Genomic DNA, 12983 nt, shown 5'->3' with positions numbered 1-12983 from the left:
ATTAACAATGGAAATTGGTCTGCAATGGGCACAGCAGGGCCACTTCAGTGCTCTACAATGATTACTAGTGACAGACTGTTATTAAACCACACAGTAAAACCGTTCTCCTTAGAGCTGTATCCTGCCATGAGAAATCTCCATGAAACCTAATCCTGCAGCCTTCCCAATGTTTGCTCTCTCATCATCTCTTTTTATGATAAGCAGGTGCTAAATACTGAAGAGCCAGTTAGTGTCTTCTGGAGAATAGGTGTGTTTAGAAACAATACTGCTAAAATCCTGTATTTTCAGTTTTCTCTGCCTTATTTGTTAAAATTCTTCTTATTTATGTTTTTTTGGCTTCCATCACCATATATTAGAGCACCAAACAGGCCCTCCCACCACATAGAGGTGTATTATTCCCATTTTAACTGAGGCGCAGTCTCCACTGAAGAGCTGGGAAGAGAACACAGATCTCCCAGAGCACTACTTTAACCACAAGACCACTCTCCCTTGGCAACAGTTGAATGGGACTAGGATCTCTGGGGCAGTTTCTCCATTGCCTTGCACCTTGGGTCATCATGGACACCACAGCAATGGGAGTGGAAAGCACATTCCGATGTGGCAGCAGTTTGCACTGACTTTGTGTTGACACAAATGATGACACAGGGTAAAAGTCAACAGAGAATCAAGCCCTTTCACCTGCACCTGCTTCAGAGTCCAGCCTGTAACTTGTAATCTAGTCAGCAAAGTACATGAAATACAGGCAGTGTGTAGCTGGGATTATCCCTAAACAGAAGGTGTTTTCATGTGTTCTAGCCGAATTCCCTTTAGATTTTACTGTCTTTATTCTGGGCTATATGAAACTGCCTGCTTGATTCTCCTCTCACGCCTGCTTTATCGCCATGTAGCTCCACTGATTTAGCAAAGTTACTCCTAACTCATGCCAGGGTGAGAGCAGGATCAGGCCACTCTCTTGTTACTATCTGTTGCATGTGAATATTTTTATTTGTTAGGGGTGTTATACCAAAGAATGATTATTTCTGAACAAAGTCTGAAGAGCGACCCATATCCTTATCAGGAAAGGTACGTACTGCCTGTTCTAGTGTGGCTTTTAAATGGCATTTTAATCTTGCAGCAAAATCTGTGCCTTTCCTGCATACTGGACACAGCATTTAATGGCACCGGGCAATACTATCAAAAATCTAACAGCTGTTAGCGCAGAACTGGAGCAAAATTGAAGCCCTGCTAGTGGTATTACAAAGCAGAATACAATAGATGTCAGTGGCATCTCAGGTTTGTTAAAACAAGCTTGGTGTTAGGAAGCCGGTGCTTTACTGAGTATTCCAGCTGGCTTTCCAGGAGCAGGGAGCTTCCCCTAGACAGGTATAGAAGCACAGGAAGTATCTGCAGCAGCTCTGTTTAATTGAGCAGAATGATGCTGACCCAAAATATTCATTCCAGTCTGAGAGTGCAAATAATTACTATGAGCCAAATTCAACTCTTGGGTAAGAGGGTGCATCTCCACTGACTTCACTTGAGTTGTATCCATGTACACCAGGGTTGAACCTGGCCCAGTGGCAGACAGTTTTCTTTTTCTCTGAATCTCTGCCTGCAGGATTAGACCCAACATGGGAATAGACCTAGCCATACCAGAAAAAGCCAATGACCCACCTAGTCTAGTACCTTGCTCCAGATGGGGAACAATGCTGGCTTCTTCAGCAGGTTTTAATTCCTTCATTGTGCAGTGTTACACCACAGGATGAATTTCTTCCTGACACTGGCTAGTTGACAGCGTAAGCCCTGAAGCATTAAAGTGGCAGCCATCACCTTGCATTTTGGATGTACATTGGCATGCCTTACCTGCCCTCCCAGTCTTCTTTGACTCCTGCCTTTTTGCATACTCTGCTTTGATAACCAGATTCATTTATTTTATGCATCTATTTTTTCAACCCTTCATTTCCACAGAGTTTTCATATTTGCAGATCCAGATGTGCTCTCCAAGGCTGTATGCAATTCTCTAATCACTGAAACCAAAGCTGCTCAGATGTATCAGAATCCCAGATCATGCATGTGCTATGTGATAACACATGCTGTGCAGGCGGCTCTGGGTGAGGACTGTGATGTTGAAAGTTTCCAGAGGATCCTTCAGGTAATGGCTTAGCTGCAACTTCATATCACCATGAACTTGACCCATGTTTATGTGAGGCCAGATTCTCAAAAGAGCTCTGCTCTCATTTAGGCAACTTAATGAAGTGAACAGATTCTCAGAAGCACGCAGCCCCCACTAGCTTCCACAGACATAGAAAGCAGATTTTGCTACTTTTACACACATTGAACAGCACCTTGCCGCTCAAGTAGTTCCAGTGACGATGCGTGATTTCATACGGATATACGTGTGTGCGCGGCTTAGTGTACTTTGGTAGCTGTGAGCACTTCCATTGTGCATTTGAAAGTCGGACAATAGAGTTGGTCAAAACACAAACTAATTATTTTTGCAGGACACTTGCAAAAAAAATAAATGTTAGGGGGGCTTTTTTCATTTTCATTGAAATTTCTCACATTTGACAAAAACTGAAACCCCAAATTGAATTTTTTTCAGTTTTTGAAAACTGTTTCGGCTAAAAAAAAGTTCACCTTTCATTAAAAATATTTGGTTTTCCATTTCCAGGTTTGCCTTGAAAAACCAGACAGTTGAGTTGAAATCAACAATTTTCCCTGCAACTTTTTGTTTGAAATGAAAAGCCATTTTTTTTGTGAAAAATATGTCTTGTCAGGAAAATGTCCCGCTCTCCTGAGTAGCCTTTTTAAGGGAGCTCTGGGGACCAAGCATGATAGGCGTGGCCAGTTCAGGCACATTAGTGGAGCCCGGCAAGCGCTGTTTATTTGGAGCTTTCCATCTAACATAAACCTGGAGAAGGTCTCTCGCTTAGGGGCACCATCGTCCCCTACAGAACCCTCTTCCCTTCATGTCCCAAGAGTCCGTTTCCTCTGCTGCTGAGTATCTTGCCCTCAATAAGGCCTTCAGCATGAATTTCAGCAGCTGCCTCTGCCTTGCAGCCGATGGAGCGCATAGCTGGCTTAGAGTAGGACTGAACACTTAGTCTATCTTCCTCCCAACTTGGCACCCCTGCTGCATTGGGCTGTGCAGCCTGCCAGAACTGGCCCCAGTGTTAGGGCTACAGTGTGTCAAAGAGTACGTCTACATGGAGATAAAAACCCACAGCTGGCCTGGGTCAGTTGACTCAGGCTTGCAGGGCTCTCGCTTTGAGACTGAAAAATTGCTATTTAGACAGGCTCAGACTGGAGTCCAAGCTGTGGGACACTGCAAGGGGGGAGGGTCCTGTCTACACTACTATTTTTAGCCACGTAGTGTGAGCCCGAGTCAGTTGAGCCGGGCTCTAAGATTTGCTGCCATAGGTCTGTTTTTGCAGTGTAGATGCACCCTGAGAGTTTAATGCTATTTAATGGTCTCTTTTATTTCAGCAGCTGTGAAATGATGGGGTTGGGCTTCAGTCCAGCAAAACGTAGTGGATGTTTTTTAGTCTCCCCCTTCCACATGTCTCATATTCACATCCTCGGGTTATTAATAGCACCTCTCTGTGACAGAATAAGCCCACAGATGAGCTAGAGCACTGTTTCCGGCAAGTGGTGGCAGCCGTCGAGTGTACAGGAAATGAGACGAATGCAGACCGTGGCCGGCACGCTGAGAGGCTGGAGAAAATCTACAGCATGGTGCTGAACTCCTCAGCAGGAGGTAAATATGCTGTCTACTCCAAAAGCATAGGAATCCAGGGGCTGGGAAGTCCAGTGAGGGCACAAGTCCCAGGAACAGCTGTGGCTACCGAGTTCAGGGCAATCTGAGCAGTGTCTGCAGTGGACTAAACTTTCCTGAATCCTAGCAGTGCAGGTTCACCATTTCCAGAGCGACTGGGACGCTAAGGCCTTGCGTACACACTCAAGTGGCACTGCTCTAACTATGTCGGTAGAGTTAAAGCCTACAGCCCTTCTAGTGTGGATGCAGTTCTACGGGTATAAAGGCGTTTACACTAGTATAGCTTATCCCGGTATGCGACAGGGAATAAGATATACTCGTAGAAGGCACGTTAATACCATTAGGCCATACCTGAATCGTTCCAAGATGTACATGGGTCTCTGATGAACTGCATGGGCATATATTTGAATGACAGTTGATTAATTGCTGTGCACTCACAGTGCTGCATTTCCAATGCATCGATGAGTAATATTTTTTAAAAGAAAGTCTTATTTAAGCCCCCGATGCCATGAGACACTCTGCTGTTTTGAGCCTGTCTAAAGCTTTATGGAATTGGTGAGAGGGTTAAGCAGTTTTTCCCATTTATGAGTTGGGCCCCTAGACGGGTTGAGCTTTAGAATAACTCGACCTACAGCAAATCATTGGAGGGTTTTTCCAGTGCAGGTGTGTGGGAAAATTGGCTGCTCCCTCATGTTTAATGGGCAGTTTCTTTTCATCTACCAAATTGCTGGCTGGGCTGTGCTAAGTGCAGATAAGGATCCCTGTTAACCGGGTGCTTCCCCTTCCTGCAGGAGGCAGTTCACCAGGAGAACTCCACGGCACCCCACTGCCCAACCCGAATATCAGCTTCCACTTGTGGACTGACGAAGACCAGCTTTGTGAGTGCCCTTCAGTGACTGAAATGAAACCCTGATGGTGTCTAATTTGCCAAATTAACGGGTTGTAAATTGGGTCAGGTGGTTGGGAGGCAAGTTTTATTTCTCCTGGTTCCAAAGCAGGGGATTGGCAGCACAGTGTGTTGGGTTAATGCACTAAGCTTTCCTGTCACAGGGTGGGGTGGGCTTTTAAGAGAGCTGGGCTGAGCAGAGGAGGCCAACAAGCAGCTCACTTAAGGTGAGGGCTGCCAGGAGTAGAGAGGCTCCTACAGAAGAGCCTGGGTCAGGTAGGATACAGAAACGGGGTCTAGGTGGAAGACCTGGCTGGAGATACGGGCTGGGTAGGTAGTAGGATGAGCCAGATTTACCTGTTTTGATTGGTGCTGAACTGTGTGTGTGAACAGTAAAGGTATCCCTGGGGACAGGGACTGAAATATTGACACGGATGGAGAGTCACTGACACACTGGATTTGGGCTGGCTTGCACAGGAGTGGGGTAACTGAGGCAGAGTCCTGTGCTGGGTTTGGGGTGGCCTTGCTCTCTTTCCTTCTTGAGGATTTGGTGAGAGACTATTGGATCGTTGATTTTACTGGCAGATTCTGTTCGGGAAAGGCCCACAAGGGGGATAGCAGTGAGGATCTGCAGGGCCAGACAGCTTTATTGGGAGAGGTGTCTGAGGGCCCAGGGCTAGAGTAGAAGGGATAGCTACAGATCAGGACTGAGGTGCATTGTCATGCCTGGGTAGGGGTAGCTGGTGTGAACCCCACTTGCCCAGTGCCTGTCTGTGCTGTATGGGGCTCCCCCTGTTTCTTTTGGCCTCTCTTCCATGACCAATGAAAGCACATGCTCCAGATGTGAAAAGCAGGGAGGCAATGGGGTTAGTGGTTGTTATAGTGGAATTTCAGCAGACAGAGGGGCCAATGTTCAGATCATTTGACCTGGCCCAAAGCCCACTGTAGCGAATGGAAAGACTCCGCAGACATCACTGGGCTTTGGATCGAGGATGCCACTGGGGCTCCCACTGGCCTCGGCCCGGGGATGACTCCCGCCTGCGCACCTGTCCTTCATCACTTAAGGGCTTTCCTCCCCCGCGCAGGGAAGGAGCTGGTGTTCTTCGTTCGCCCGCTGTCGCAGACTTGCGAGCAGGACTGCCTGAGCCAGGAACTGGACAACTTTGAGATCCAGGACATTGTGTCTGACTGTGACTGCTGCGAGCAGACCCGCTTCTCCGTGCTCTCCACCGACAGCGGCATTGAACGGGACCTGCCTGCGGCAGGCGAGGAGTTGCTGCCGCCCAGCAGCACTGACGTTGAGCATGCCAGGCTCCAGAGGAAGGGCGGCATTAAGAAAAAGGCATGCCTTTTGGAGAGCATGGCCTTGCTGCAGAACAGCTGCAATGGCCCAGGGGCAAAGCAATGTGGGAAGCTGCACAGGAAGTCTGACAGCAACATGGTGCCCATGCCTCACTTCCACAGACTGTACACTGCCCGGATTGTGGTTCTGGGGGATGACAGGGTCTTGGGGCGACTGGCCCAAGCCTATTACTCACTGAGGTAAGGCTACAGCCTCCTATGAGGGGAGGCGTTTCTATGCAGGGTGCAGTGATGGCTAATAATGGGGAGGATTGTCCGGGACAGGCTTTGCAACAGGGGCAGGATAGGTACTGGCTGCTCCCACCTCACGCCACCACCTGTCATGCTGTGGGGTTAACAGAGGAAGGGAAAGAGGGAGCCCAGAATGGAAGGGGTGGGGGGTGGGCTAGTATGAGAGCTTCATGGGACTCGCCTCTCCTGTTAGGTAACACCAAAGGCTCAGGCCTCAGAGGCACCAGGTCTGTGGTGGGCCACAGCCTGGAAGGGGAAGGATGATCTGGGAGCAGCAGGAAGGGATGTGGTGGGATTCTAGCGTTAACATACGACACGCCCCTAGGAACCAGGATCGAACCTCTGGCATTAAAAGCAGGCTCCACAGCTGCCTGAGGTGACAGGCCCAGCACTGTTAGTTCAAAGACTACAGCAAAAACGTAAATGGGAAACGTAAATTTCCATGTGAAAACTTTTTTCGATGGAAAATTGGGTTTTTGAGGCAGCAACAACTGAAAAGTTTTCACTCCTGGCGTTTTTATTTTTTTGATGAAAAGTTGAAATTTTCCACCGGGGACAAACCAAACATTTTCCAGCTCACAGACCTCTCTGTGACTCCTCCCCCTCCCCCCCCCGGAAACACACACACTAGAGAAGGCCACAGCGCCACACGGTGAGCATGGATTTACATTAATGTGTGCTAAGGCCCGACATGCCAGCCATCAGTGAGCCTAAAGAGCAGAGCTGGTGGGAAGAGGGGGAGGAAAGATAGTACCCTGGTTAGGGCACTTGCTTGGGACTCACGACCCTGTTCCCATTCTCCCCCCCAGGGACATCCTAAGGTACCCCACTTCCAGGTCTGTATGTTGATGACTGCACTGCCCTGCCTCACAGGGCTGCTGTAAGGGTAAATAGAGATTGTGACCTGCTCAGACGCTATGATAATGGAGCCCAGACAAGATAGGAAAGGAGTGTGAAGAGCACAGAGTCCTGAGGGGATTAGTAGTGGAAATTGTCCCCATGCTGAGGGAGCAATGCTGTTGAACTTCAGGGCCCTACCAGGATGCAGCTGTGGGCTCCCATTCCCCTGAAGCAGTCAGCTGTGGTTGGCTTATAGCAAACATTGTAACTTTAAAAACAAATGTATTTTTTGTATTTCAAGGAAACGAGAAACCAGACGTGTTTTCCTGACGCCAAGGCTGAACCTGCAGTTTTATTATGTCCCTGTTATGGAGGGACAGCCAAACACCTGGTCCACTCAGGTGAGCGATCACATAGGGGGGACCGTACCCTCTCTCTGCTCGCAGAGGGGCTGCCAGGGCTTGGATTGAGCTGGTTGGAATGTTTCTCTGGGGGCCCACCAGGTTTCTATAGGATTTCAGATTTTGTGTCTAGCCCCTATGGCTCTGAAAAAAATCTGCCAAATGGGACCCAATGCAGGGCTGTCTGGCTGAGTCTGCAGACAACCTGAAACCATAGCTCTGAGCAAGGTATGAATGGTTCAATTTGTCCAAATGGGGTGTTGACTCTGAAACCTACTGATGATATTTAAGATCTCAACATGACCTATTTTGTTACTGGTCATTTTAATGGTTGTATCCAGCTACGCTGGGACTGTAGAAGGAGCTTAGGATCATGCATAGGGCCTTTGCAGAGAAACACAGTTTTTCGTTTTGGCTGATCCCTGCTTCCAAGCAAACACTACGGCAGTGAAAATGAGTCTATTTCCTTCTGAAAGTCTGTGCCTGTACTAGGGAAATATGTGGTATCAGAGACATGAGACCTGATTCTTGCTCTGCCACTGACATGTTGTGTGGCCGTGGGCAAATCACTTCCTTTCACTGTGCCTCAGTTTCCCCATCTGTAAAATGGTGATACTATTATTTGTGGCACCTAGGAGCTTCAGTCATGGAGCAGGACCTCATTGCACTAGATACTGTACAAGTACAGAACACAAAGGCGGTCTGTATCCAAAGACCTGTCAGTCTAACGATCTCCATGTTTGTGAAGTGCTTTGAGTTCTTTGGATGAAAATTGGTAGAAGTGAACAGCATGATTTACTGAAGGCCGGATCCTGCAACAAGCTCCACGCACCGGATCCCTGTGTCCCCACAGTCTCCATTGACATCAGTGTGGTCTCATGGAGACTTGAGGGTCTTTTGGCACGGAGCTCATGGCAGGATCAAGGTCTAAATGAGGTTAGAAGTTGGGACAGCCGGAAACAGGGAGGATACCGTTTGGATCAGCACAAGCCTGGAAACCAATGAACATTTACAGCTCATGACAGTCTAAATTTGCCCCAGAAATGGCAGTATATCCTGACAGCATGTGCACGAATTATTAGTTAACTTAATTCATTAACGGTCTTTATTCCGGAGTACCCAGAGCTGCAGAAAATGTTCTAGCTGCTTCACACCAGCAAGCAAAGACACAGACCCTGCCCCCAAAAGCTGACCATCAAAATTTGACACAACTCCATGAGGGTCATAAACTGACCAGTGAGAGTGCACAGTGGAGAGGGGGTAAGATCAGGAGGTTACTGAGGGTCTGTCTACACTGTGTTTGAAAGGTGTGACTGCAGCATGTGTAGATGTACCCGGAGCTGGCTTTGATCTAGCTAGTTCAAAGCTAGCTCGGGTAACAATAACAGCAAAGTTGCGGCAGTACGGGCAGCAGCCACTCGGATATGTACTCAGGGTCCTGTGTATGCGGGGTTAGCCCAACAAGCTGTCCTTGTTGGCACGGCTTCACTGCTATTGTTACCTGATCTAGCTTTGATCTAGCTAGACTTGAGCTAGCTTTGATCCAGCCAGATCAGAGCTTGCTTGGGAATGTCTACACGTGCTGCAAGCACACTTTCCAATTGCAGTGTGTAGACATACCCTCTGCCAGGTGTGAACCACATGTACCTGCACTTGCATTACCCGCTCTGGTACAGCTAAAAATAGCAGTTTAGATGTAGTGGCATGGGCTTCCACGCAGGCTCTACAAACATGCAGAGGACACTGGGTATGTACTAGCATTGCTGAAGCCACTGCATTGTGCAGTCACACCTCAGATTATAGAGTAGACATACCCACAGAGGGAGACGGTTTGGTTAATATATGGAGATATACCTATCTCATAGAACTGGAAGGGACCTTGAAAGGTCATCAAGTCTAGTCCCCTGCCTTTACTAGCAGGACCAATTTTTTTTTGCCCCCGATCCTTAAATGGCCCCCTCAAGGATTGAACTTATAACCCTGGGTTTAGCAGGCCAATGCTCAAACCACTGAGCTATCCCTCCTCCCCTATAATAGCAACATTGCATCCCAGTAAAAGCAGTCGTTTGCTTAGCTTCTGGCGTCTTTAAACTCTTTCCTTGAGGGATATTATTCCGTGCATAACAAGCAGGTGCAAGGAGCTGACTGTCCTGTGCTGTGTGTTTCTCCTCCTCCAGGATCATACCACGCCTGGCCAGATGGAGCTCTGTGAGTTGGCTGTGTATCTGGGCAAAGCTGACCCTTGGTATGAGAGCAACATCAACACACTGTGTCACATGATCCCCAAGCTGGCCACCATGGTACGTGGGGGAACCCTTCCTTTTGTGCCCTGCTCGTGCCGGGTGCTTCAGAAACCACAGTGGGGCCTCTGAGTGAACTTCTCAGAGGCTAAAAGCCCCCACCTTGTGTTTCTCGCTGAGTTCTGTACTTTCCCAGTCATGTGGAAAATACAGAGCGGCAGCGCCAAACATTTTGAGGTGCACGGTTGTGCTTGTGTGGGTCTGCAGGGCTGTGATTTCGCAATATTTAAGGATTTATTCAGGTTTTTAATCATTTTTATTCCTCTAAGAATATTCCAAGAGCAGTCGTGCGGGATGGGTGAATGGTGGTGGGGAGGGGGTGGAAATGGGCTCACGTTGCCCCCACCCAGTGGGTAGACTCTATGCTCTGAAGCCGATAGGATGGAAGGATGAAGAGCAGTATCCATGCTGGGGCACTTCACTGCAGCAGATTTTCTTTGGTCAAACTTAGTAACTGGGGAGGGAGAAGCGAAATAGCAAAACGAGGCGTTTGCTGAAAAGGCTGTCTGTGTAGGGGATTTGCGGCTCTCATTGCCTGGCTTTTTCAAAACGTTGTCAGATCCCCTTTAAACAGGGGCAGTTGGGTGGGATGGCGAAGGGAGGAGACTTTCCTCCCCCGTGGTCTTGATCTGACTGATCTTCATGCAGAAATAGAGCGCTCTCAGTGTGTGTGTGTGTGACGGGGGGGAGGGTGCCTCATTGTGGTAACTGACCAAGAGGGAGTAAGGATCTGAGTGATTTCAGAGAAGTGACTGCAGATGATGCAAACTGTGCTTTCCACACAGCCCTCCTCCCTGAGCACGCACCCCATGTCCGACCCATTCATTATTGATGTGATCGCTTACTACGTGCGCCTGGGCATCCAGCCAGTCTATTTCCAGGTCTATGCTGTTAAGGTCAGTGCCTTGTCTGTCACCCTTTTACATAACACACCAGCCGCAGCCCCAAACCACACCCTAGTTCACATCCCCAATGTGGAGGAGGGCTTGCTGGCCAACCTGTGCAAAGCTCCCAGGTTTTCCTGGGCTTCATGCAAATATCAGCTTTAATCTACATGGTCTCCAGCCCCCAATGTTCCCTCTGAGAGCCTGGTTCTAATGATCCTCCAAATCTCATAGGGAAGCTGAGTTGGAGCCATTGGGCTCCATCTGGGTCACCTAAGTGCCATGCAGAAGAGCTAATTTCATGTGATTTTTGATACTGAACCATAAATCGGTTCCAGGTTCCTGTTTAACTGGACCCAAGTTTGCTCGCGAGGTGCTTGAGTTCCCTTAGTTTAGATTCAGTGATGAAATATGGAATCAGGTGACTCATGGGAGGTTTTGCCAGACTCTACCTGATTGCTGCAGGGTCTTTGGATTTCCTGAAACGTTTCATTTATTTCCTGCTGTCTTCTCTGAAACAGAATCAATGTCAGACCTGACATTCGACATGAGACCAAAACAATTAGCAGAGGACTTTAATGAGACCACCTGGTTAGATCATCATTAGCAGGAACTGAATCCAGGGCCTCTAGCTCCAAACACTTGAGCTGCCTTTACCACTTTACCTCAAGGACTAGATCCATCAGCTGGGAACAGAACCAGGTGTCTTGCTATTTTCTGTGGGTCAGCCCCAGAGGGGAGCCAGTAACTCATCTTGTCAGTGCCTCACAGGACTTTATCTCCTTCCTATCACTCTGGCATTGTTCCAGCCCCCACCTCACTTGATCCTCATGTCATATAGCCGGTGATCTTGTTATTTTTAAATTATTTTTATTCCCCAGTTGTTCTCCTCCATGTTGCAGACTCATGGCCAGATGACTCTCTGGGCATTTCTGTCAGCACTCAGGTGTCACAAACAGGAATTTACATGCCTCAGAGCTAATCAGCATACTGGTACAGGGACTGGGGGTCTTGTGTGGGAGTCCACACTTCAGTCAAGATGATACCCGGTGGTGAGGTGTACAGTGCCCCAGGGGAAATCCCCCTTGTTTACATTACTGGCCAATTCCGTGTTCTCTTTCTGGAAGTTCTTGAGCTCCCTGATACTGTGTTTAGGTTCTTTGATAACAAATGGAATCAAGCAACTCTAGGGAGGTTTTCCCAGACTCTGCAGGGCCGTCCTTTCTTCCAGAGCTTAGCTTTCCCCTGTAACGAAGGAGATGTGCATGAAATCACTTTGTTATTCCTGGTGTGTACCTTGCCTCTGGTTGCTTTTTTCACATATGAAGTCACAGCCTCTTTGTGATATCACAACTGGTTGCTGCAGAGATGACTGTGATGTCACAGAGGGTCACTCTGTGGGGAGCAATCAGGAGCTGCTCCCAGAGAAGGTTTTTTCCATTTTCAGATTTTCTTCAGCAACGAGGCTCAGGAGCCAGCAGAGGACGTATTCCTCACCGAGTTGAGTGCCAAGGTGCAAGATTGCAAAACTCCCAAAGGTGTGTAGTGGGTTTCAGGATCTCCTCCGCCACCAGGAATTCCCCTTCATCCCTGCTTTAGTAAGCTTTCCCCTTATGTAATCACACTCACCGCCATCACCCCTGCATCCTTCCACACACAGTAACGGAAGCCACAAGGCTCCAAGAGTGTGTGTGGGGTGGGGGGGAGAAATTGGAAAAAAACATTTGCAAGACGTTCTGCCTCCAAGTATTGGTGGTAGGTGGGGGACACTTGGTAAAAGAACAGGAAAGGAAACCTCCTACCTCCTAATTCTGCCGTTAGAACTAACCTACAGCAATATAGCCCAATCCTGCTCCCATTGGAGTCAATGGGTGTCTTTGCATTGCAGCTGGATGTATACGCTAAATGAGCAATGTTGCCATTCGGGCCCTCACTTCCCATTGATTTCCCTCTTCCAGACCATATGCAGACAAAGAAGAAAACAACGCTGGAAGTCCATGGGGCAGATCTCGCAGTAACGTATAGCAAGGTAAGATGCGACTCTTTGTCCCATGGCCTCACTGCTCGCAGGACTCCTTTTGGCGGATCTGGGAGCTCTCTGCATGCAGGGGCTCCGGGGCCGATCGCAGCGACAAGGGAAAACTGCCTTTGCTTTTGCCCGTGAGATGCTCCTTTCAGCACATACATTGCTTGAGGGCTGAATGTGCCAGGACATCATCGTACCTGAAAAGAGATGCCGGCTTCGGGATCAGCCTTTGTAATAATGAGCCAGCTGTTCCTGGGAAATCCGATCCCCCCTGTCCTGGAAATATTGATTAGGACGCACAA

The 12983-nt window shown here is 48.4% G+C and overlaps 1 protein-coding gene across 3 annotated transcripts in view; it reads left to right on the top strand.

The window, feature by feature from the left end:
• PIK3R6 (phosphoinositide-3-kinase regulatory subunit 6) overlaps window positions 1–12983 on the top strand; it is a 68870-nt gene that overhangs the window by 45457 nt on the left and 10430 nt on the right. For all 3 annotated transcript variants that reach the window (XM_034790384.1, XM_034790383.1, XM_034790385.1), the window contains 10 exons: window positions 993–1062; window positions 1945–2128; window positions 3586–3733; window positions 4543–4629; window positions 5723–6179; window positions 7372–7471; window positions 9649–9771; window positions 10557–10667; window positions 12103–12193; window positions 12614–12684. In XM_034790384.1, coding sequence (XP_034646275.1) covers window positions 993–1062; window positions 1945–2128; window positions 3586–3733; window positions 4543–4629; window positions 5723–6179; window positions 7372–7471; window positions 9649–9771; window positions 10557–10667; window positions 12103–12193; window positions 12614–12684 — 1442 coding nt within the window. The remainder of the gene's footprint in view (window positions 1–992; window positions 1063–1944; window positions 2129–3585; window positions 3734–4542; window positions 4630–5722; window positions 6180–7371; window positions 7472–9648; window positions 9772–10556; window positions 10668–12102; window positions 12194–12613; window positions 12685–12983) is intronic.

This window comes from Trachemys scripta, chromosome 14 (assembly GCF_013100865.1).
Source record: "Trachemys scripta elegans isolate TJP31775 chromosome 14, CAS_Tse_1.0, whole genome shotgun sequence".
NCBI classification, from domain to species: domain Eukaryota; kingdom Metazoa; phylum Chordata; order Testudines; family Emydidae; genus Trachemys; species Trachemys scripta.
The sequence above is the reverse complement of the archived record's forward strand: the minus strand, read 5'-3'. Positions and strand labels throughout refer to the sequence as shown.